The sequence below is a fragment of the Zalophus californianus genome, chromosome 2, assembly GCF_009762305.2.
Source record: "Zalophus californianus isolate mZalCal1 chromosome 2, mZalCal1.pri.v2, whole genome shotgun sequence".
Classification (NCBI taxonomy): domain Eukaryota; kingdom Metazoa; phylum Chordata; class Mammalia; order Carnivora; family Otariidae; genus Zalophus; species Zalophus californianus.
The window spans coordinates 180347723-180375352 of record NC_045596.1 but is presented as its reverse complement, the minus strand read 5'-3'; the positions used below and the strand labels follow the sequence as shown (position 1 = coordinate 180375352).

The window sequence follows — 27630 nt, the reverse complement described above, 5'->3', positions numbered from 1 at the left end:
TAGGAGGAGAGATAAGGAGTTTCCCAAACAAAAACTAAAGGAGTTCATGACCATTTAAATCAGCCCTGCAAGTAATACTAATGGGGTTCTTTGACTGGAAAGACCAAAAGTGACAAAGACAAAGGATCAGAGAAATCTCCAGAAATGACCAAAAAAAAAAAAAAAAAAAAATTAAGATAGTACTAAATATATATCTATCATTAATTTGAATGTAAATGGACTAAAAATCCAAAACCCATCTATATGCTGCATACAAGAGACCCATTTTAGACCTAGACACCTGCAGACTGAAAGTGAGGTGATGGAGAAACATTTACCATACAAATGGATATTAAAAGAAAGTTGGAGTAGCAATACTTAGACAAACTACACTTTACAACAATGACTGTAACAAGAAGACTAAGAAGGGCACTATATCACAATAAAGGGGACAATCCAACAAGAAAATATAGTAATTGTAAATATTTATGTTCCCAACCTGACAGCAACCAAATATGTAAAACAATAACAAACATAAAAGAACTAATTGATAATAATACAATAACAGGGGACTTTAACATTCCACTTACATCAACTGACAGATCATCTAAGCAAAAACTATATAAGCAAACAATGGCTTTGAATGACACACTGGACCAGATGGACTTAACATATATTCAGAACATTCCATCTCAAAACAGCAGACTATACATTCTTATCAAGTGCACATGGGACATTCTCCAGAGTAGAACACATAATAGGTCACAAATCAGGCCTCAACAAATACAAAAAGACTGAGATCATACCAGGCACCCTTTCTGACCAAGTGCTATGAAACTAGAAGTCAACCACAAGAAAAAATTTGGAAAGACCACAAATACATGGAGGTTAAACAACAGGCTACTAAACAATGAATGGGTCAATCAGGAAATCAAAGAAGAAATTTAAAAAAATACATGGAAAAAATGCAAACACAAGAGTCCAAAATCTTTGGGATGCAACAAAAGCTGTCCTAAGAGAAAGTATATAGCAACACGGGCCTACCTCAAGAAGTAAGAAAAACCTCAAACAACCTAACTTTACACCCTTTAGGGCTAGAAAAAGAACAAAAGAAGCCTAAAGCCAGCAGAAGGAAGGAAATAATAAAGATTAGAGCAGAAATAAATGATATAGAAACTAAAAAAACCCAAACCCAATAAAACAGATCAATGAAACTAGGAGCTGGTTCTTTGAAAAAAAAAAAAAAAAAACAATAAAATTGATAAACCTCCAGCCAGGCTTACCAAAAAGAAAAAGGACCCAAATAAATAAAATCACAAATGAAAGAGGAGAAATAATAACCAACACCACCAAAACACATACAAGAGAATATTATGAGCAATTACATGCCAGCAAATTAGGCAATTTGGAAGAAACGGATGCATTCCTAGAAACATAAACTACCAAAACTGAAATAGGAAGAAATAGAAAATTTGAACAGACCAATAATCTGTGAAGAAATTGAATTAGGAATCCAAAAACTCTCAACAAACAAAAGTCCAGGACCAGATGGCTTCACAAGTGAATTCTACCAAACGTTTCAAGGAGAGTTAATACCCATTCTTCTCAAACTATTCCAAAAAATAGAAAAGAAAGGAAAACTTCCAAAGTCATTCTATGAGGCCAGCATTACCCTGATACCAAAACCAGATAAAGACTATACTAAAAAAGAGGGTGGCGGTGCCCGGGTGGCTCAGTTGGTTAAGCATCTAACTCCTGATTTCAGCTCAGGTCATGATCTCAGGGTTGTGAGATCGCACTCTCTCCCGTGTTGGGCTCTGCAATCAATGCAGTCGGCTTGAGATTCTCCCTTTCTCTCTCTCCTTCTCCCTCTGCCCCTGCCTGTTTCACTCTCTTTCTCTCAAATAAAAAAGAAAAAGAAAAAAAATCTTTTTAAGGGGGCAGAGGTGACAGGCAGAGGAAGAGGGAGAGAATCTTAAGCAGTCTCCCTCTCACAAGCCCAAGATCATGACCTGAGCTGAAACCAAGAGTCAGATGGATACCCAAATGAGACACCCAGGTGCCCCCTATTATATACTTACTCTTCGAATAAGCTAAAGAAAATAGTATGAAGAAAATACCTTACCAGTACTGTACTGTATTTATTGAAAATAATCTGATATACGGACCCACACAATGCAAACCTGACTTGTTCAAGGGTCAACTGTACTCAGTTTATAGGAAAGACTAAATATCCTGTTTTATATAATCCTCTCTACAGTCATCTTTGACTATTCTTTGAATTATTGGGCTATTGTCTGTCCTCATTACACAAAATTAGGAACTAAATTTATTAAGAAAAGTATAACCTAAAAATATATTAAAATTTCATAATATTCTTGTCATAATCCTAACACAAAAATATACACGAGGCTATATATATAGAAACTACCAATTTGCAAACAGACCTACCCATCTTCAAACGACTCAAACTTAAAAACAACAGTTGCTTTACTGAAAAAAATATTAGCAGCACTTATCTGCTTCTCACTTGTAGAGATAACAAAATAAAAAACCACAGAGATAGTGCCTGCATAAATTACATAATTTAGTTCAAATAAATTTGTAAAGGTGCTCATTCTGAAGCCAGAGCCACCTTGCATTTTTGTGTGGTCACAAGAAATACATTTTGACTGATACAACACAATATGCAGACACCAAAGAACCCTTCAGGAATGTGAAAATTGTGTAATCGTTTGTATTAATTTCAAGCTTAGGTTTGTCACAAAACTTACCTAATTAAACTGATATAATTTCTTTGAGACAGAAGACACATTAAGATATGTGAATCATTTTACAATATAGATCATCAGTGTTAAAAGGCAGAAAACAGCTTCTGTCCTACTAAGATTTACTGTGATAATAAAGTTTGGGTTATTAGATTTTTAAAGTGATGTTTATCTTTCGTGTTTTTAATTGTAAATTCTTAGGATGTTTTTCTTTGCATGTGAAATGAATATAACTATTTATCACACTTATATTTCTGCTTTCAAATGATAGCCATCTTTGAGGAGCTTTAGGTTGCCATGAAGATCTATGCTAAGGGCTACGGAACATAACATTTTAACTCATTTTGATATTCCAAGTCAACGTTTATTTCTGAAAACCATAAACTATATATTTATATTATACTCCTTAAAGTTATGTACCAGTGTAGTTCAATATTTTACCCAACATTCTACTTTAAACTCATCATAAAACAGGTACTGGGTAAGTTTATTGTTTATCATCCTTCTTCTTTAGGGAGGAAAGGAAAATGGAGTAAAACCAGAATCAATGCTTATTCAGCTCTATAAACAATTATCATCAGTTATAAACAGGAGTTAATAATATTTTTTTTCAAGACCAGGAGGAACCTATGAATATTCCTTTACCAATTTTTTTTTAAACTCAGAATCAGGAAGCTCTAATATTACCTTTTTAAATATTTGCGTATCTTTCTCTATATAAGGAAATTGCAAACTTGTCTCTATCCTACACCCTAAAGCACTATGAACAGCTTCCTCTCACCAAGAAATACTGCATTCTCAGTCTACCTTTGAGTCATATACAATAATATGAATAATGAAAAAGACAAAACCAGCAATAGAATACAGTCTATAGAACTACGGATGTGTAACAGTAATCCCCTGGGAGATTATTTTTGCATAGGTTCAATATACAATTGCTAATTGTATACAGACTTGTTCTTTACCAAGAAATGGGTATGTGGATAGAGCTTTTTTACAAACTTTTTCTCATTATTCTCATTTTGCATACGATTTTTGGTATTACAGAAGTGGTCCGCTCTAATTCATTATTTTTATTTTAGAAGTTTTCCTTTTCTGTGCAATCCAAGGCTTTCATCAGAGTTTCCACAAATCAGATAATAATTTGCCAAAAATTACTAAAAAACATTCTCTTTCCCAAAGGAAAATGGGATATTGGTTATTTCACACAGACAAATGTTTGAGAATCTGAATAAATGGGTTAGCATTTTGGGTAGCTAGCCTGTTAACTCTGTAAGTATAGCTTAAGAATTGGATAAGATTAGAAATGAACAAATCCATCTTTTCACTTCAACCTAGCCTTTTTTAAAAATAAATAGAGTCAGGTTTGGTGGTGGTAGTGGTGGCTATCAGGCAGAATGTAAAGAAGATTCAAATTAGTTTCCATAAGCTATCAACAGCTAAGGAAAAGATTACAGTTTGTATATTTCTATATTAATGAAAAACAGAGGGAGAAAAGTTTCAAGAGGAGCTTTTTTTAATTCAACATTTTGTCATCAGAGTTTTAAAACATATTGTTTGAAAACATGTCTGTACTCTGCAGCCTGTTATTGACTTCTAAAAGTCTGCCATTGGGGAGCATGCACACTTGCCAAGATTTCCTTCTCAAGTGTGTGTTTGTGATTATTAGAATATTTTCTGCTATGCCAAGGTAAGTGGCTTCCAAGGATTCAAAGCAGAAATACAAAATCTGGATGGAAGAAAATGGATCTGTTCAAGTATTTAACATTTATGCACCATATAAATATTCTTAGGCATTTATTTGTAGTCATAATGGCCCACTACATCCATTGGTTTAAATATCCAACATATGAGATATGTGTCCAGATTTAGAGAAGCCCAGCATCGTGAAAAGAATATACAACTTGAAGTCAGACACGTAGAAACAATTCCTAGTTAATCATTTTCTAGCTGTGTGAGCTACGAGTTGAGTTTACTGAATCTTAGCTTCCTTGTTTATAAAAGGAGGACAAAAGAATACCTTTTCATCATTATTGTAAGGAATAAGTACATAAAACATACCGCAAAGAAGGAAGAGACTCAAAAAATAGTAATGATGATTACTACTAGCTTACAACAGTAATTCTGGGGAGGAGGATAATGAAGGCATGCTATTTTCAATTGAGTCTAATTCAGAGAGATTATCAGTGTTTCACTAGCCTAAAACAGTGACAAGATTTGGCATGACACTAAATACTAAATAAGTTTTAACTTTACAAAAACACTGAAACAAGTACTATATTTTCATCAAAAAACCTGGGTAGGGGCGCCTGGGTGGCTCAGTCGTTAAGCATCTGCCTTCGGCTCAGGTCATGATCCCAGGGTCCTGGGATCAAACCCCACATCAAGCTCCCTGCTCGGCAGGAAGCCTGCTTCTCCCTGTCCCTCTCCCCCTGCTTGGGATGGGGAGTGACATGTCTACTCTCTCGCTGTCTCTCTCTCTCTGTCAAATAAATAAATCTTAAAAAAAAAAAAAAAAACCTGGGTAGCTTGACTGAATGAAACAACTCGAAAACTAGCCTGAGCAAAACCCAAAACACTTTTAAACTTACTAAGGTGCTTGAGATCACCTCTAGTATCCAATTATATTGGAGTATAATTAATCCATTATAATTCAATTATCAAAAGTAAGCAAATATTGAACTTAAAGAAAAAAAACTCAAATTTCAAATTTATATTTGAAGGATAAAGGACTACCACACAAACCAACAATTAGCTATAAATATATACAGATATATATAGTCTGAATTTTGATATTCTATTTGTAAACATTTTTTACATCTTTTGTTAGATTTATTTTTTTTTTTAAAGATTTTATTTACTTATTTGACAGAGACACAGCGGAAGAGGGAACACAAGCAGGGGGAGTGGGAGAGGGAGAAGCAGGCTTCCTGCAGAGCAGGGAGCCCGATGCAGGGCTCGATCCCAGGACCCTGGGATCATGACCTGAGCCGAAGGCAGACGCCTAACGACTGAGGCACCCAGGCGCCCCTTTTGTTAGATTTAAGTATATTTTTTCTTCCTATTGTTAAAAATCTTATGTCCAATTATATAAATTGTTTACTGTATAAAAATCCTAATGATTATTGGATAGTGACTTTGAATTCAGAAAACCTGTTCAACTCTAGTAATAATTTTTATTGTTGGTTCTACATAAATGATGAATTTTCCATGTGGACAATCATAAGTAAATATGACATATCTACTCATTTACATTTATTTACTCCCTGCATTTCTTTTTCTGTTCTTAAGCTTTGACTAAGACCACTAATAAAATGATGAATAGTATGTAATAAGCTTTATTTTAAATTATCACTACTAAATAAGGTATTTGCTAGACATTTTAAGATATCCTTTACCTAATTAAGAAAGTTCACTTGTATTTATAGTTGGCTAACTTTTTAAAATCTTAAGTGATGAATATTAAGTAATTTCTCTGGTATTAGTAACAGTACTTCTACTTTAAGCCATTACTGTGATGGTTTTCAATTAATTTATATTTCCCCTATGGCTTAACCAACCATTCCTACAAACTGACTTTTGTTATTTTATATACAGCTAAATTTGGTTGGTAGTACTGTTAAAGAAAAACCTTTTGATTCCATGTTCATAAGCAAGATTTGTCATATGCCACATTACTACTTCCTATTTTCTAGCCATCTCTAAATTCTCATATTTAGTTTTACATTCTTTCTTGCAAGCACTTCATTATCCATACTAGAGTGATTTTTTTATAATTTCACTTAACTTTCCAGCAAAAGTTTTCTGGTAAGTTTTCTGTATCTGTAGGAAAAGCTGCTCTCATTTGTAAATTATTTCCTTGTAACAGATATGCACAGATATACTGTGTTAAATCCTTTGTTGATATTGCTCTGATATTGCTTATATTTGAATAGCATCCATTTTTCCTGAACTGGTGAAATGGCTACAAGCAAGAGACCACATAACTCAGCGGTTCAATCTGTTGTTGTTGTTATGAAAACTGGCCATTTCCTTAAAATATGATGCCTCTGGGTAGCCATACCTCCTTTGTCTCTCAGAACTTAAACCAATTTCAGGCAGACTTCTTCCCCTAAATCTTTACTCCCCATGATTTCTTCATGAGCCACTGCCACTAAGAAACATGATCAGTACTTCAAAGGTAAACCACTCATTCTCCTGGGTTGATCTTTGCTTGTACTTTGAATTCTGCCATCTCTGGCTCCTTAGCACTCATTGCCTGAGCTGTCCTTACCACCTCCCCATGTAATCCTTCTGTATCCAAGTAAGGTCCCAACCACAAGTATTCCTCCTCAGGACGGGGTCCTCATTGTCTGGGAAGAAATATTTCTCGCCAATTTTTGATACCTGCCACTAACACCGCACCCTTTAGCACTTTCTGCTTCTCTCAATAACAAAGGATCCTTATGAGGAGTATCATAAGGATATTCCTATCATAAGATGTTTTATGTAAGCCTCATGGTAACCACAAAGTAAAACTACACAAAATACACAAAAGAAAAAGAGAAGGGAGTCAAAGCATACCACGGTAAACAATCATCACCTTATAAAGGAGGGAACAAAAAACCAGCCAGAAACAGCTGGCAGTAGCCTCTTACATATAGACTGATTTTTTTTTTTTTCCCCCTGGGTTGGGGGTATGGAATTTATTTTATTGTTTTGAGTCTGGGTTTTGTTCCTTAGACATCACAATTCCTGGATGAGGGGACATGTCCAACCTCCCAGACTCATAATCCCAGGGGCCTGTTTGGATTGTCTTCCAGGTTCAAAGTGCACTGAGAAGACTTCACAGTTTTAATACTTCCTAGATGCTCAACTGAGGGAAAGTGACAAAATGACTCCCCCCAGCCCCGCCTGCCAAAAAAATAAAACCCCAAGCCCTCTGGCAGCGGAAAACAATTAAGATGGCATTAAGAAGTCCTTACCTATCAATAATTACTTGAAATGTAAATGGATTAAATTATCCATTCAAAAGGTATAGAGTAGATAAATGGATAAAAAAAGAAGACCCAACTATATGGTGCCCCGGAGACACTCCTTTCAGCTTCAAGCAGAAAATACTTTCAAAGGGAAGATATGGAAAAAGATATTCCACAGAAATGGAAACCAAGAGAACAGGGTAGCTATACACGCATCAAAAAAAAAATAGAGGTGAAGTAAAAAATGGTCACAAGAGATAAATAGGGTCATTATATAATGAAAAATGAGTCAATTCATCCAAAAATATCATAGTTGTAAATATATATGACCATATCACAGAACCTAAACATATTAAGCCAACACTAACATATCTGAAGGTACAAAAAAAAAAAAAAAAAACCCAGCAGTAATCAGGGACTACAATACCCCAATTTCAACAGCCTGATAAAGACACTAGAAGAAAACTACAAATAAACATCCTTGATGAATCACAAATGCAAAAATTCTCAACAAAATTCAACAGTACATTAAAAGATTATACACCATGATTAAGAGGGATTTATTCCATGTATGCAAGGAGGGTTCAATAAAGATAAGGCATGTGATATACTACATTAATAGGATGAAAGATGAAAATCAACCATATGATCATCTCTATAGACACAGAAAGTATTTCACAAAATTCAACATCCTTCCATGAGAAAAACTCTCAATAAATTGGATATAGAAGAAATATAGCTCAACATAATAAAAGCCCTATTTGATGAGTCCACAGCTAACATCACCCTAAATGATGATAGGCTGGAAGGTCTCTAAGATCAGAAACAAGACAAGGGTGCCCACTATCATCGTTCCTGTTCAGCATCATAGTGCAAGTCCTAGCCAGACCAAAAAATGGGCAAGAAAAAGAAATTATTATTACTATTATCCAAATCAGAAAGGGAAAAGTAAAATTGTTTGTAGATGATATGATCTTATATACAGAAATTCCTAGACTCCTCCAAAAACCTATTAGAATAACCAATTGCAATAAAGTTTCAGTATATAGAAATCAGTTATGTTGCTAGAGACTAACAACAAAACATCTGAAAATTTTTTTTTAAAAAAGTCCCATTTACAATAGCATCAAAAACAATAAAATTCTTAGGAATAAATTTAACCAGGGAGGTAAAAGATATTCAAGAAAGAAAGGAAACAAATGGAAAAATATCCTGTGTTCATAGAGAAGAATTTATATTGTTAATAAGTCCATACAACCTAAATTCAATGCAATCACTATCAAAATTCCAATGACATTTTTCACATAGAAAAAAAAAATCCTAAAATTTGTATGGAACCATAAAAAGATGCCAAATAGCCAACACAATACCGAGAAAGAACAAACCTGGAAGCACGAAATTCCCTGAATTCAAAGTATGTTATAAAGTAATCAAAACAGAATGGTACTGTCAGAAATAGACCAATGCAATAGAATTGCAAGCCCAGAAATAAACTCACAGAAGTACTATCATCAAGTATTTGACACTACATCTGTATCTTTGGGGTAAATACAAGTACCCCAAAGATACAGATGTAGTGAAAAGAAGGGGCACATGCACCCCAATGTTCATAGCAGCAATGTCCACAATAGCCAAACTGTGGAAGGAGCCAAGACGCCCTTCAACAGACGAATGGATAAAGAAGATGTGATGGAGTATTACTCAGCCATCAGAAAGGATGAATACCCAGCATCTGCATCGACATGAGTGGAATTGGAGGGGATTATGCTAAGTGAAATAAGTCATAACAGAAAAAGACAATTATCATATGGTTTCACGCTTATGTGGAACATAAGGAACAGTGTGGAGGGCCACAGGGGAAGGGAGGGAAAACTGGGAAGAAATCAGAGAGGGAGACAAACCATGAGAGACTCTAGACTCCAGAAAAAAAAACTGAGGGTTACAGAAGGAAGGGGCTGTGGAGATGGGGTAACTGGTGATGGGTATTAAGGAGGGCATGTATGGTGATGAGCACTGGGTGTTATACACAACTAATGAATGGCTGAACACTACATCAAAAACTAATGATGTACTACTATATGCTGGCTAACTGAACATAAAATACATACATACATACCAAAATGGCAGAAAAACAAAACAAGTATTTGACAAGGCAGTAAAGAACACTCAATGAGGAAAGCATGGTCTCTTCAATAAAAAGTCCTGAGAAAAGTGGATCTTCACATGCCAGAGAATGAAAATGGACACCTATCTTATGCCAATCACAAAAACTAATTCAAAATGGATTAAAGGATTATACCTAAGACCCCAAACTATAAAACTCTTAGAAGTAAACATATGAAAAAAGCTCACTCACATTGGTCTTGACAATATTTTGAATATGACACCAAAAACAAAAGTAAAAATGGGACTATATCACACTATAAAGCTTTTGCAAACCAGTGGTAACCATCAACAAAATGAAAAGGCAACTTACAGAACAGGAGAAAATAATATGCAAGTCATTCAAAAAAAATAATATGCAAGTCATATGTTGGAGAAGGAGTCCAAATGTATAAGAAACTCACACAACTCAAGAAAAAAAATCCAATTAAAAAGTAGACACAAAACCTGTATGGGCATTTTTCCAAAGAAGACCTAAAAATGGCCAACAGGTACATGAAAAGATGCTCAAAAATCACCAATTATCAAGGAAATGGAAATCAAAATCACAATGAAGTAACCTAATACCTATTAGAATGGTTATTATCAAAAAGACAAGAGGTAACAAGTGTTGGCAAGGATGTAGAAAAAGGAATACTTACACACTGTTGGTGGGAAGGTAGAAGGTACAGCCACTATAGAAAACAGTATGGAGGTTCCTTAAAAAATTAAAAATACAACTACCATATGATCCAGCAATCCCACTTCTGGGTATGTAACTGAAAGCAACCATATTCTATCCTAAAGAGAGATCTGAACCCCCATATTCATTGCATTATTATTCACAACAGTCAAGATGTAGAAACCACTTAAGTGCTCACTGACAGATGAATATGGATATATATATATATATCACATTTCAGCCATAAAAAACAAAATCATGCATTTGCAACAACATGAATGGACCTGGAGAGCATAATGCCAAGTAAAATAAGTTAGAGAAAGGCTAATACTTTATGATCTCCCTTATATGTAGAATCTAAAAAAAGGGAGAATAGAATGGTGATTTCAGGGGGCTGTAAGGTGGGGAAAACAGGGAGATGTTGGTCAAAGGGTACAAATTGCCAGTTATAGAGTTAATCTTAAATATTCTCACCACGCAACACACACACACAGAGGTAATTTATATGAAGTGATAAAGGTATTAACTAACTTTATTATGGTAATCATTTTGCAATATATACAGGTATCAAGTCATTACATTGTATACCCTCAACTTTCACAGGATGTTTTATGTCAGTTATTCCTCAGTAAAGCTGCGGGGGGGCGGAGTCCTTTCCTTATAGATAGCAAAGAAACAAACAAACAAAAAGCCTACTGTTTCTAGATTTATACATTGTTTTACTCAGCAGTGTGGGGTCTCAATGCAGCAATTCTCCGAAAGGATATTTCTTATTTGTTCTACAGGATTAACCAGGCCACCTTCCCCTTTCTTTCCAATTGTACACCCTTATTTTACAACACTGATATCCTGGTCTCCACAGAAGACCCCACAAGGGCCTATCATATCCTTCAAGCTCTTAACCTCTATGCAATGTCTCAAATTGAAGAGAGATGAGAATGGCTATTCAACAGCCAGCAGTGGAAGACTATAACTTCTTTCTTTCTTTATCCCCAGGGTGAAGAACATGGATTTTTGCCTACAAGTACCACAATCAAAATCAATCAATTACCAACCATAAAATGGAGGCTTCTAAGTTCAGTATCTTCTTTAACAGGGCGCTGTCACTTTGCCTTAGGTGACTCACAGGATATATGTCAGTATACAGAATAGAAACTTTTATTGGACCACGAGAACATCCAAGCCACATGTGTTTTCACTACCATGGAATTTGCATGTGCTTTTTTGCCCTTTGTCTATGCTCTTTAGTCAAGCATCACTTCAAATCTTTTGCCTATTTTCTGAATTAGTACACAGTAAAATTGACTTTTTGTTCTTTGGTGTACAGTTCTATAAATTTTGACATGATGAGAAAGGTTCCCCTTTAAGAGTTTGGCTCCTATAGTTTCCACTACCAACTGCTTTCATTGTCTCTACTGTTCTGCCACAGGATTGCATGAGGAATTGGAGTAGAAGAAAATAGAAAAAAAACACAAGAATCTCTTCTACTCTCCTTGAGCCAGAACTAGAGGTATCTCCTAGATACCTCTCTGTCTGCTCCAAATTGCCCAAACTCAAATCAAGGATGTAGAGATGCAGAAGGTTGGTAATTTTTTATCTACTAACTAAATGTCATCTTGAATGCTGGTATTCTTACCTGATCCACCTGATCTTTACACCAAATACCTGAGGAGCTTTGCATTCACTCCAGGTTTATAGTTCTGTTAGCAGGAGAGAGAGACTAGTATGTTTATATACCATCTTACCTATAAACAGATTGACGATTTTTTTAAAACCATGATTTCTATCTTCTGGGTAGCAAGAATTCTTCACATATTCTAGATATATGCCCCATACACATATATTTTCCAAATATTTTCTCTGAGTCTATGGATTCTTTTGAAGAGTAAATATTTTAATCTTTATTTTTTCTCCCATGGTTTATGCTTTTTGTGTTATAAAGATCTGGTATTCTTCTGGAAGATTTATAATTTTAGTTTTATATATGGAACCATAATCGATTTTGAGTAATTTTTATATGTGGTGTGAGTTAAGGGTTGTGGTTCATTATTTACATGAGGACATTTGACTGTTCCAGCACAATTTGTTGAAGACTGTTCTTTTCTCACTGAATACTCTGACACTTGTTGAAAATCAACAACCATGCAACTTATACTATTTACAAAGAAATAAGGAGAAAAAGTATAGTGTAATAACATACCAGAGACACCATGGCCCAACCAGTCTTGTTATAGATGAATTCCAAGTTGTTCCTTCTTAAATAGAGCAAACCGCCAACAAGTGACACTAACAGGGCCAAAGCAATGGTGCCAGAATAGTTGGGTGGTCTGAAGACTCGAATCTGCAAACATGCAATGAAAATTTTAAGAGCTGAATAAAGTAAAAGTGTTTTTCTCTTGATCATATTCCAGTCCTTCCAATTTTCAACTCCAAAACTTTAAAAAGGTGCCACCCTACTTTTCATTTGTGGAACTAACATTCCTTTTACCCTTTACAAATCAGAAACAAATGGCTTCCAACATCATGGTTGTGTAAAAAGACCTGCTTTAGGTGAACAGTTACTATACATACACATTACTTATGTTTAACCCAGAACTGCTGTGTTTCACCTATGAAACATGGGATCATCTAGTACAGGGGGAGGAAATAGGGGTGTAATATATTTATTATTCCAAATTGGGACATTTTAACATCTTTAACATTTTTTAACATCTTTACTGACATATAATACACACACCATACAATTCACCTGGTGTACCAGTGGTTTTTCTATTCACAGGGTTATCAAGCAACTTAAAGTGTAGGTATGATCAATAGATTAGAATCATTTCTGATGAAAATTCAGTAACCCTTATAAAGAATTAATAGTAGTTTTTCAGTATTACCCTTAGTATCTTGTATGAACTAAATGATACTGTTGCAGAACTCAGTATTTGCCAAAAGGTTAAAAAAAAAAGATGACAAGAGTTAATGGTGATGAGAGACACCCATCTTGACCAAGAATGTGTTTAGACCTTATGGTAAAATTACATATTCTAGAATAAATGTACTTTAAAATTACTGGTTATAATTGTTCACTATAGAAAATTCTGGTGAGGGGCGCCTGGGTGGCTCAGTTGGTTAAGCGACTGCCTTCGGCTCAGGTCATGATCCTGGAGTCCCGGGATCGAGTCCCATGTCGGGTTCCCTGCTCAGCAGGGAGTCTGCTTCTCCCTCTAACCCTCTTCCCTCTCGTGCTCTCTCTCATTCTCTCTCTCTCAAATAAAATCTTAAAAAAAAAAAAAAAAAAGAAAATTCTGGTGAGATGAAGGAATAAAGCAGCCTTAAGCCCTCCACATAGACATTAACCACCATCAAGATTTCGGTTTGTTTACTTCCTCAATAAACTGTCTACATATCTACACTCATATTTATGCTTTAAAACAAAATTCTAGATCATACTATAAATACTACTTTTCTAACCTATACCTTGAGCTTCTTTCTATGTCAAGAATACTTGTAGACCATTGTTGTCTATGCTACAGTACATATAAGTAGTCTCCTATTTTTAGACATTTCACTTATTTCCAATTGTTTTCCATTATAATGAATGTTACTTAACAAATATTTCTATGGCTGAGTATTTGAATCATCCCTAATATATCCTTAGGTTAAACTTCTAGAAGTAGAATTGTTAAAGCTCAATTACATAAAATAAAGACATTACACACACAGAATTAGTTATTCCATAGTCCAAAGAACAGTATATTTTCTCACGTGGTTCATGAAAAGTATTATATCATTTGTATTTGCCCAAAAGCTAAATAAAAATTACACATCTTTTTTATGTTAATCACCCTACATTACATCATTAGTTTTTGATGTAGTGTTCCATGATTCATTGTTTGCGTATAACACCCAGTGCTCCATGCAATAAGTGCCCTCCTTAATACCCATCACTGGGCTAACCCATCCCCCCACCCCCTCCCCTCTAGAACCCTCAGTTTGTTTCTCAGAGTCCATAGTCTCTCGTGGTTCGTCTCCCCACTCCGATTCCCCCCCTTCATTTTTCCCTTCCAACTATCTTCTTCTTTTTTTTTTTTTCTTTTAACACATAAGGTATTATTTGTTTCAGAGGTACAGGCCTGTGATTCAACAGTCTTACACAATTCACAGTGCTCACTATAGCACATACTCTAGAATTTCTTTACTAATACCTTTGAACAATATTCCATATATATTTTAGCCCCTGAAATTACTTTGTGCTCAACTCATGTACTTTTTAGTGGCTCTTAAAATATCAATGTACCATTATTCTAAAAACCATTTAAATTCACCTAACTCAGTCAAAATTCGGGTTACAGCTATCACACAGTTTTCTCTAAGCAAGGAAAAATGTTCTATAGAGTTAATTTTAAGAATCCTGTGGCCTTACTACAGTGTTATAACAAACCAAACTAATTAGTCTATTATTAAAATTGTGATGAATAAAAACATACATGAACATCCGTTCTGTCAGCAATCCACTTTGCGAGTTGTTCAGCTGCAAATCCAATTCTTTGAAGGTCAAAAGTATCAGCTCTTTTGGGTCTGCCTTTTGGAGGAAAATGCATGAACGTAGGAGCAGAATTCATGTTGAGCTGTAAAACATAAGATAAAAAATACTAAATACAATATCCCAGCAATCTTTATATCTCATTAATCTAACATTTTATGGTTTTTCCTGCATGAATTTTAAAAAGATAGCATATATTATGAAAATCTAAGTGGCTTTCCAGAGCTTAATTATTGTTCTTATTCATTGTAATATGCTATTGACTGAAAAAGAACTTGTGAATCTGGCTAAATTCTCAGAACCTTCACATACAACATTACAATTTCACTTAAGCAGTTATTAAAGAAAAAGTACTAGCACTTGTTGAAAAAAATGCATAAAAGCATTAATGTCAAATTATTAAATTCTCTGTTAAAAATTTGAAGACTTTTTAAAAATGATGATTATACCAGAAACCAACACAAACAACCTGAATTTACCAGACTACAGGAGAAAGCCACATGATCATCTTTTTCTGTTCAATTTCTCTATTAATTCAAGTGTCTTAAAAATGATTATATCTCACAATTATTTTCTAAAGGTAATTCCATTTGAAAAGTGCATTGAATAGAAGACTACTTTTAATATAAATGGTGCTTATTAAGAATATAATACCTAAAACAAATGTTAGGTTAATTTGCATGGAATAGCAAACTACAAAAATTATATAAATTAAATTCTCACTGCTCAGAAATATGAAAAATGTCTCAAATAAAAGGCCACTAGATTTTTGGCCTTGACTTGCAATATAGTTCAGCATTTCCCAATACTGAGAATTAAAAGCAAAATCAAAGCAAAAATTGTCATTGCAGCTGACATCAAAGTAAAGATGCAGCAGTACCAACAGTGGGCTTGCATGTTATGGACATTAGTAAGGCTGGTTAAAGAGAACAAAACACACAGTCACCAGTTGCTTTCTTCTCTGTGCTTTTTCCCATGCTAGACTTTGTTCGTGTGTGTGTCCATGGTGGATGCATGAGAGATAACTAGAGCCAACACGTAAATAACATACTACAAGTAAAAACTCTCTGCGTTGGAACAATCAAAAAATTCCTACTAAGGTTTAAGATCTAAAAATCTTACAGTTTAAAAAAAAAATCATACAATTCAAAGCTTTCATCATCATTAAAATGTACAAATTCCCCAAGGCTACACAAAGCAGGGTACAACGCAGATCTTATTGCTAGTCCAGACCTGCTTCTAACACAGCACAATCATTAACTGGTTGGTCTGTCATCATTCACTTAGCCTCAACCATTGCATGGGAATCATATATAACTGAAGTTACTTTCCCAACAAGTCCCAAGTAAATCAGGAACTACCAAGTTTTGGCATTCATATTAATATTATCTTCAGACAGCACAATGTTTTAAAATGGCAGTTTAGAAAGAGCACTTCAACAAAATGTGGTTCAATAGTTAGAAAAGAAACCTAGCATTAAAAATCTTTTAGTTCTCAATAATGCAAAATATGTACTTCCCTGTTTTTGTACATTATAATTCCACATAAAAGCCACTAACTGTTACTTTTATGCATTTTAAAATAACTCTTATTGCTAAGCCAGGGGCTAGGTTTTAGAAAAGACAAAGCAGTTCTATATTCAGAACTCTGCTGAATCAAAATTAACCTGAGGAAATTTTTCAACTAAAAACAATCTTGATGTCAACTTTCATATCTATGTCAAACTTAAAAAAAAAAAAACTTATGTCTAAAGCATACAAAAGAATTCAATGATTCTATCTAACAACATATCTATATGGTTATATACTGGCAGCCTATGCAGTCGGTATTCAGCACAGTTTGAATTAGTTGCTCACATTTTAAAGATAGAAAAATTTCATATAAAAATTCATATTTGGGTTTCTCCTTGAAAAAAACAGCTCTAGCTACATGTGGCCTGCATTTGGTAAACACAGCTGGACCAAGCTGCATCCCTGAGGTCAAGTTTGTCTGCTCCAGTTTGCTGCAGTCCTCATGCACACCATACTGGTTCCTCAACAACGAGATCAACAGTCAGCTCCACACTGTTTTGCTGATTTTATTTCTTACAGTAGTTAGGAGAAAAATGAAATAGTATTTCCACTAAAGATTTATTTTATAAAAAAAGACCCAGAAAGACTTTGTTTTATGAAAATAGGAGAGAACATATGTAATTATACAAGTAAAGAACTAATGTGTTTAATATATTAAGAATGTACATAAATAAAGATACCATAATGCAACTAAACTAATCCAATCTGCTTTCTTCATTTAGTTTACAAACCTGGCCAGGATAGATATTTGGGCTTGAAGCCTCTGCTCTAGCGGTCAGATTGGACCTGGACAGCTATTCCCTAATATGGGAGTGAGGATTCAAGTGTATAATGAATAGCACTTCACCTGATGATCTCTAAGGTCAATTCTCCTGAGATTCCACGGAGACCTATAAATTACATGAAATAATATTTGGTTCTTATAGGACTATAATTTCCCTTTGTAAGGTTATTTGAAATTACAGATAGTCCCTGACTTATGATGGTTCAACTTGCAATTTTTTAACCTTACAATGGTGCCAAAGTGACACACATTCAGTAGAAACTGTACTTCACGTTTTGAATTTGGATCTTTTTGTGGAGTAGTGATACGCAATACAATACTCTCTAATGATGCTGACCAAGTGCAGTGAGCCAAAGCTCTCGGTCAACCATGAGATCATGAAACAACTGATACACTGACAACCATTCCGTTTTTCACCTTCACTACCATATTCAATGAATCACAATGATATTCAATACTTTAATATGAAATAGGCTTTGTGTTAGATGATTCTGTCCAACTGTAGACTAATTTAAGTGTTCTGAGCACACTGAAGGTAGGGTAGGCTAAACTGATATGCAGTAGTTAGGAGTATTAAATGCATTTTTGACTTACAATATTTTCGACTTACAATGGCTTTATCAGGACATAACCCCAATGTAAGTCAAGGAAGATCTGTACATACACGTGTGTGTGTGTGTTATTATTATGATATTATTACTATCAGCTCCCTGATCTGTAAGCTCTTTATGGGGAAGAGCTATGTATGTGTTTCTCACCAATCCATTGCTCCTACAGAGTAGACAGTCAATAACATTTGCTGAATAGGTGAACAGAAAGAAACATCCCAAAAGGCACAATAAATTTATAGGGGAAGAAATAAGTGAGGAATACTAACAGGAAAGACCAAGAATAAAGGGTTCTGAAAGCAAAAAAAGAATTTCTTATTCAACTAGAAACTGGCATTCAAATAATCAATCTGGAAGCAAATAAGAAAAAATACTTACGAATGGCCCCTTTATAATTAGTGAGCTAGATTCTTTACAGAACTAAATGCTTTTCCATGACCTCATAAAGTATAATGCCAAAGAATGTCACATATGAGAAAAATAAAATAGACCAAACTAATCAATGCCATGTACTACAATAAATTTTACATTTGAAAGGCACTGATCACATAGTGATAAATACAAAAATATGAGTAGCTGCAAGGTAACAGCATAACTAAGAACTAGAGCTCTGGGGACAGACTACCGAGCTCAAACTCTAGCCCTATATTACACTAACTTTGTAAACTTAGAAAAGCAACCTCTCCATACTTTAACTTATTTATATGTGAAATAAAAATCACATTATTTTCCTCATCGGATCATTGTGAAACTAAATGAAAGAATATACATTAAGCACTTCGAAGAGTGCTTGGATCATGAGCACTTAATGTTAGCAATGATGATGACACAACCATGACAAAATTGATGACAACTAGCATCCTTACGCTATAATTCATTATCTTGCTCTACAGAGAAGACTGTGTAAATGAGAATGTGTTAGTCTGCTCCGGTTACTATAACAGAATACCACGGACTGGGTGGCTTAAAAAACAGAAATTTGTTCTCACTGATATGAGCAATTCTTAATCTCAGGAAACAAACTGAGGGTTGCTGAAGTGGTGGGGGGTGGGAGGGATGGGGTGGCTGGGTGACAGGCATTGGGGAGGGTATGTGCTATGGTGAGCGCTGTGAATCGTGTAAGACTGTTGAATCACAGACCTGCACCTCTGAAACAAATAATACATTATGTGTTTAAAAAAAAAAAAGAAGACAGTAGGAAGGGAAAAATGAAGGGGGGGAATCGGAGGGGGGGACGAACCATGAAAGACGACGGACTCTGAGAAACAAACTGAGGGTTCTAGAGGGGAGGGGGGTGGGGGGATGGGTTAGCCGGGGGATGGGTATTAAAGAGGGTACGTTCTGCATGGAGCACTGGGTGTAATACACAAACAATGAATCATGGAACACTATATCAAAAATTAATGATGTAATGTATGGTGATTAACATAACATAATAAAAAAAAATAGAAATCTGTTGTCTCACAGTTCTGGAAGCTAGAAGTCCAAGATCAAGATGCCAGTAGAACTGGTCTCTGATGAGACCTGGTTTGCTGATTTGCAGACGGTCGTCTTCTTGCAGTGTCCTTACATGACCTTTTCTCTGTGGACATACTCTCCCGGTATCTGCTGGTTCTTATAAGGACACCAGTCTATTGGATTAGGGTCCCATTCTATGATCTCATTTAACCTTAATTATCCCTTATAGGCCCTTGCTCCAAATACAGTTACTTCTAGGTTATGGCTTCAACATGAGTTTGGGAGGCACACAATTCAGTCAATAGGAATACTTTTAAATAAATATTTATTACTTTACATGTAAAATTCTCTCTGTCACATTGGAAAAAGTGAGGGTTAAGTAAAAATTACGTTGAATTTATATAAATTTTCATAAATTTGCACTATACACTTGAAAAAATATATTTCCTCGGGGCGCCTGGGTGGCTCAGTTGTTAAGCATCTGCCTTCGGGTCAGGTCATGATCCCAGGGTCCTGGGATTGAGCCCCGCCTCGGGCTCCCTGCTCAGCGGGAAGCCTGCTTCTCCCTCTCCCACTCCCCCTGCTTGTGTTCCCTCTCTCACTGTCCCTCTCTGTCAAATAAATAAATAAAATCTTTAAAAATATATATATCTATTTCCTCTATAATGGAAAAGTTAAAATGTGTTTAGCATACTAATAGCAAAAACTGTGCAATGATAAAGATAACATTGGCTAAAATTATTTTAATCACATCACAGAATTTATTATAACTACTTGTCTTTATTAACTTATTCAATGAATTGTATTTTTATTTGACCGACAAAAACGTACCATAACCAACTCTATTAAGTTTATTAGCAAAATAATACCTGTTGAAAAACATCTGTCCCCTCATCATAGTCCACCATACTGAAGAAGAGTTTGTTGCAAAAGGCAGATGAGTAGCGCCAGGAGTTAGCCAGTATTTGATATTCTTCATTAGCTTGCCTGATAAGGAGAATGGGGCAGAGTAAAAACATATCAGTACTCAAGCATTAACAAAGCTATTAATAACAGGTAATTCCAACACCAGGGTTGGCTAATTTCTGCACAGACTGCAGCACTGATTTTATATTTTTACATGATTGTAACAAAATAGGAGAAATATTCCATCACATGTGAAAATTATTTAAGATTCGTATCATGTTGTTCATAAAGCTTTACGGCACCTCAGCCACACTGATTCATTTGTGTTGCGATGACTGCTATTGTACTATATACGGGCAGAGCTGAACAGTTGTAATGGAAAGCATGTGGGCCAAAAAGTGTGTGGCATGGCACTTTAAATAACTGACATTTCTTATTCTAGGGTTTGTGGCATCCCCTATACATAAAATTTAAATCTTCAGATGATTTTTATGTAAAGGACATAAAGCAATTTTTAAGAATATGGGCAATTCAGTTTAACAGAACAAAAATCATAGGCATTTTTTTACATTGTGAACGCAATTATACTGCATCTTTTATATACTCCATTTATCTAAAAGTGCATTTACATTCAAAATTACTAATTAGCAAAAGTAAGTAAAAATTCTACTGGTAGTTAAACCAAATGCCACAAATAAGCCCTCTTCTATGAACATTATCCACTCCTGTTTTGAATTAATTTCTAGTGGACATTTTGTTGATTTTCCAAATAATAAAGCTTTATTTAAGTGTAGGTTTGGAGTAGAAACAGAGACACGGCATTGCTAGAAGGCTATAAGTACAGTCATAGAAACAAGAAGCAACAAGTGATCATTAAAACATGTTTTTATAAAGTGTGTTACCTCCACATAATTGAGAAAGGAGTCTATCTCCTTCCTCTCCCAAAATGGAAGAGATAAAAATGTATAATCTCATAATAACACAAAGACTTGGAGTAGTCAGCAGCAAATAAGAGAGTTCAAGAAATACCTGGAAAACAGAAAGCTAGTGGAAAAGTTTTGATGAAGGAATGTACAATTACAAAAGGAGATTGCACTGCAGGAAAGAGGAAAAATGCTGGATTAAGAAGCAGCGGAGTCTGGAGATAAGAAATGGAACTCAGAGATCATAATTCAATTTCTTTATATGAGATAGAAGACCCAAACTCCTGCCCCACTCCCAACCAATTCCTATGTGAGTCTTTCTATACCTAAGTGACTGGACTATTAAAAAAAAAAAAAAAAAATCACTTTATGTGACTGAGAAAAACCCAACATGATTAAAGAAAAAAAAAATCCCAAACAAAACAGACTCCAGAAGAAACATAATTCAAAGAAGTACAAAAACATTAAGAAGAAACTTAAAATACTCAGAAAAAGTCAGAGGAATTTGTCAAGAACCGTGCAGGGTATGAGATTTTATCTTATATACAAGCTAACAAGCTACCCTGTTACTGTTTCATGGAGGCTGGCAGAAAAGATGAGACTGCTGGGTCAGAGACAGAGGACTTTATTACTTCATGTTCATTCACATCAGTTCCCCCTGCCCCCAAGTCTCACTGGTGACACAAAGGGTCCTTCGTGAATGCCAGCACACACAGTTAACTGTGTTAAAGGAGAACACCGAGGTTGAGGCACTTACTGTTTTTATAATAAGTAAGAAGAAGCCTGTGCTTTGTTCAGTGGGAGACATTATTTCATTCCTTAAGGCTTCTCACTGCACACACACCCCTGAGACACTGCCCAGGTAAAGAGCAATCAGGCCTCTGCCTTCTTGGCATAACCAGTCAGAACATGCAGGGATGCTCAAGGCCCACGATAGCCTGCTTCTTCCAATAGTATTCACACACACACACACACACACACACACACACACACACACACACACACACACACACACACACACACACACACACACACACACACACACACACACCCCAATATCATAGAAAAAAGGAACAAAGAAAGTAAAAGAGAGCACTTAAAATTTAAAATATGATTGTTCAAATTAAATACCAGTATTAGAAGGTAGTGTTAAATAAAAATCACAGAATAAAAAATTCACAGGTGGACTATAATGGAAAAAAAGAGAGAGAAAGGGACCTAGAGATATAATCCAAAAATTCCAACTTTCAGAGGAGACCCAGAAATACGAGAGAGAGAGAATGGAGGAAATATTTCTGGAGACAGAATTAAAGGAGACTAAGTGTTCAAATTAAAATTATTTCCCAGGTTCTAAGTAAGAAAAACAAGAAAAGACCAACACCAGACATACTGTGATATTCCAGATTATAGAGAAAAAGAAGGTCAGAGAAAAAAATATGTCACAGGGGCGCCTGGGTGGCTCAGTTGGTTAAGCGACTGCCTTCGGCTCAGGTCATGATCCTGGAGTCCCGGGATCGAGTCCCACATCGGGCTCCCTACTCAGCGGGGAGTCTGCTTCTCCCTCTGACCCTCTTCCCTCTCGTGCTCTCTATCTCTCATTCTCTCTCTCTCAAATAAATAAATAAAATCTTTAAAAAAAAAAAAAAAGAAAAAATATGTCACAATGACAAATGATGAGATTGGGACTGGAACAGTAATTACCAACACTAGATACTGGCAGATAATTGAAAAATTCCTTCAGAGTTTTGAGAGCATGTTATTTTCAATGTAGAATTCTGTATCAAGCCAAACAATTAAGTTTGAAATAAACATATTCTCAGAAATGTAAGGAATGTGAAATTACCTTAGGATATAACTGAAAGAAAGGTAATATGAATGAAAAAATGAGAAAACTTGAGAGTATGAGAGAAACGCTGTAAGAAAGGGAAAAGGGCAACTAGAATTATGGTTAAGGTAGGCGGGGTAGAAGATGTGTAAGAAAACTGTGATCCACCTAAGAAGCTATAAAGTACAAATTAGAACAGAAATTTAATTGGACTTTAAGATAAAAAGATTCTAAGCAATCATTAGAATCAGTAGAAGTTTGAAGATATTAAGACCATAGTATGTAAGACATATTTGGTCCAGGAAAAACTACAAGAAAATGAATATATACGATGCAAATTAAAATGTATCATAATTTTAATTGGAAATGAGGAAGGTTCATTACTTTGAACAGTATGGAATGTAAATGCTATCAACCCTTGATGATGTAAAAGTACAATTAACAGGATTTGGTGGGTAAAAGGGAAGGGGAAGAGGTGAGAAGAAGGGGCGTACTTACTAATCTTCATGTGACCAAATAGGGAATCAAGAGAGGTCATCTACAGTTAATGCACAAGAAATAGAAGGATGCTATTTACTGTTACAATAATAAAAGAAGAACTAGGAAGCTATAAAAATAAGGAGAGATGAATTAAATCCTTACCTACCATAGCAAGAAACATCAAGTCTGCTTTATGAAATACTGTTATAAAATAATATTTAGAAATATCAAGAAAAAAATCACTAGAGGAAGAAAATAAAAAGGAGTAATAGTGATTGCCTATGGCCAAGTATACACACAGATGAGTGTAGAGGCTAGGGAGTGTAGTTGTTCATTTTAGGCTTTTTAAATTAACAAAGAGCACATAATATTGCTGTGATTAAAATATATATATTTAAAAGAGTTAAATACGAACAGGGCTATAATCTGAGGTCATTTAGCATAAAGACCTTAAGGGCATCATTTTATTGGACCATAGTACAAAAACAGATCATTGTAAGGATCAGCTTAAGACTGCACTGCGCTCAGTAGGCAGAACATGTTCAATGAAAATGATCACAATCTTTTAAAGCTTTGGTGGTTGAATAAGATTTAATTTACTATAATTCACTCAAAAACCATTTATTGAGCACTTAATAGCTAAGTGAGCTAATTTCTAAGGTCTCTGCTCTCATGAAGTTGATATTTCAGTGGAGAGACATATAATAAACAACCAAATATGTAATTAAAATCCACAATACACACTGAGAAAATAATAGAATGGTATTACAGAAAATAATGGAGGATCTATGTACATGGAATGTCAAGAAAGGTTTCTCAGATAAAATGACTCTAAAGCTCAAATCCCAAGGATGAGAAAATCACAACACTGAAAGAAGCTAGAGAATAAACATTTCAGGTAGCAGGAAAAGCAAGCACAAAGGCCTAAGGAGGGAAAGAACTTAAGATGCTGGTAAAATGAAGCTGTGACATAAATGAGAACATGCTCTCTGTTTATTAGAGGAATACACAGAGAATACAGAGCTTATGCCCTCCCTCATCTATTTAAAACAGTGCCTCACTGCTACAATAAAAACAGTAAAAACCAGCATAAGCCCTAAAATCTGATTTGATTTTTGTCATATGGAATATAATACTGGTAAGTATTCATCATTGATTTTTTTAAAGAAGCACTTCACACAGTAAATTGGCACCAACAATTAGGTAGGTCTGAACATCTTTGCACACTAACAAACCTCAAGAGAACAATGCTACCTTTAGAAAAAAATCATTAAACAGATTAACATCACAATTAAAAAAAACAGTATATTTTTCCACAAAAGAACATTTTAACTTCAAAAAACTGAAACTAAGGGAAATAGCAAATCAGCAAAAGCTGGCATTCTTGTGACAATGATATTCTAAGAAATGAAAATGCTTCATTCTGAAAAATATGCAAGAAGAAAACAATCAAATTTTAGTGTTCAACATCTATGTATAGTATCTTATAGAATGATGTAGCATAGGAATAATGTTGAATTTCTTTCCCTCATAATGCTGTAACCTAGCCCAGACCTACTAGAATCTACTAAATATACATTCATGCATTCATTCACTATACAAATATACATTAGTGCTGCCAAAAATTAAAAAGGAGCAAGGTCTCTGATCTTAAGGAGAATACAGTCCAGTGAGAAAGAGAGGGCCCATACAAGTATATACAACATTTCAGATAATCATAAGTACTCTGAAGAAAGTAAAACAAGAATATGTGACAAAGACTTTCTGCCCGTGGACGCCGCAGAGTAAGCATCATTAAAGTCTCCCCTCCCACCGCCGTCACGTCTAAGTCAGAGTCTCCCAAAGAGCCTGAACAGCTGCGGAAGCTCTTCATCGGAGGTTTGAGCTTTGAAACAACCGATGAGAGTCTGAGGAGCCATTTTGAGCAATGGGGAACGCTTACGGACTGTGTGGTAATGAGAGATCCAAACACCAAGCGCTCCAGAGGCTTTGGGTTTGTCACGTATGCCACTGTGGAGGAGGTGGATGCAGCCATGAACGCAAGGCCACACAAGGTGGATGGAAGAGTTGTGGAACCAAAGAGGGCTGTCTCAAGAGAAGATTCTCAAAGACCTGGTGCCCACTTAACTGTGAAAAAGATTTTTGTTGGTGGCATTAAAGAAGACACTGAAGAACATCACCTAAGAGATTATTTTGAACAGTATGGGAAAACTGAAGTGATCGAGATCATGACTGACCGAGGCAGTGGCAAAAAGAGAGGTTTTGCTTTTGTAACATTTGATGACCATGACTCTGTGGACAAGATTGTCATTCAAAAATACCATACTGTGAATGGCCACAACTGTGAAGTAAGGGAAGCCCTATCTAAGCAAGAGATGGCTAGTGCTTCATCCAGCCAAAGAGGTCGAAGTGGTTCTGGAAACTTTGGTGGTGGTCGTGGAGGTGGTTTTGGTGGGAATGACAACTTTGGTGGTGGAGGGAACCTCAGTGGTCGAGGTGGCTTTGGTGGCAGTCGAGGTGGTGGTGGATATGGTGGCAGTGGGGATCGCTATAACGGATTTGGTCATGATGGAAGCAACTTTGGAGGAGGCGGAAGCTATAATGATCTTGGCAATTACAACAATCAATCCTCAAATTTTGGACCCATGAAAGGAGGAAATTTTGGAGGCAGAAGCTCTGGCCCTTATGGTGGTGGAGGCCAATATTTTGCCAAACCACGAAACCAAGGTGGCTGTGGTGGTTCCAGCAGCAGCAGTAGCTATGGCAGCGGCAGAAGGTTTTAATTACTGCCAGGAAACAAAGCTTAGCAGGAGAGGAGAGCCAGAGAAGTGACAGGGAAGCTACAGGTTACAACAGATTTGTGAACTCAGCCAAGCACAGTGGTGGCAGGGCCTAGCTGCTACAAGGAAGACATGTTTTAGACAATACTCATGTGTACGGGCAAAAAACTCGAGGACTGTATTTGTGACTAATTGTATAACAGGTTATTTTAGTTTCTGTTCTGTGGAAAGTGTAAAGCATTCCAACAAAGGGTTTTAATGTAGATTTTTTTTTTGCACCCATGCTGTTGATTGCTAAATGTAATAGTCTGATCATGACGCTGATTAAATGTGTCTTTTTTTAAATGTGCTGTGTAAAGTTAGTCTACTCTGAAGCCATCTTGGTATACTACCCCAACAGTGTGAAGTTGGAATTCCTTCAGGGTGATGCCAGGTTCCATTCGAAATTGATTTGCAACCTGCTTGGGCACAGAAGCCATTGTCTCCACAAACCTTGGTGTAGTTGAACTGACACTTAATGTGTTGTGACCTGGAGTTCACCATTAAAAGGGTCACCTAAGCAAAGTCCTGGAGTTTATTTGGTTATTAATATGATTGTTGGCACATCCTATGCAATATATCTAAATTGAATTATGGTATCAGATAAAATTATAGATGGGATTAAAGCTTGTGTATCATCCATTATCATGTGTAATCAATAAATGATTTAATAGTCTCTTGAAAAAAAAAAGAATATGTGACAAAGAGTATTGAGGAGTCAAAGAGGATGGTGGTCTTGGGAAGAAGAAAAAGAAATATTTTAAGTCTATTTACCATCACAAATACATGCTATTTGCCAAAGGAATACTAGGCATGATTTGAAAGGTTATAATGACTATATCATCAATCTAACATCATCTAATATAATGACTAAGTCATCATCTAACATCTAACATCATCTAAAGCATCATCTAACATAATTCATAATGTCAATTTCATATGCAAATATGGAACCCAGAACTTAACGATGTTTTTTCAGCATTTTAATATGTGCTACAATAATAAAGTAGAACTCACAATCTCCACCTTTAAGAAAAATGAATAGAAATGTACTAATGCATAAATAAGATACATACACAGTTGACCCCTGAACAACATGGGATTGAACTGCAAAGGTCCACTTATATGAAAAATTTTCGATACAATACTGTAAATGTATTTTCTCATCCTTATAACTTTAATATTTTCTTTTC

General features: G+C 35.5%; 1 protein-coding gene across 4 annotated transcripts in view; it reads right to left on the bottom strand.

Annotated features, from left to right (window-relative positions):
* Positions 1–27630, bottom strand: part of TUSC3 (tumor suppressor candidate 3) — a 217559-nt gene that overhangs the window by 88334 nt on the left and 101595 nt on the right. For all 4 annotated transcript variants that reach the window (XM_035726151.1, XM_035726148.1, XM_035726149.1 and 1 more), the window contains exons 3-5: positions 20354–20471; positions 15008–15148; positions 12730–12870 (exon numbers count right to left, since the gene is read on the bottom strand). In XM_035726151.1, the coding sequence (XP_035582044.1) occupies positions 12730–12870; positions 15008–15148; positions 20354–20471 (400 nt within the window). The remainder of the gene's footprint in view (positions 1–12729; positions 12871–15007; positions 15149–20353; positions 20472–27630) is intronic.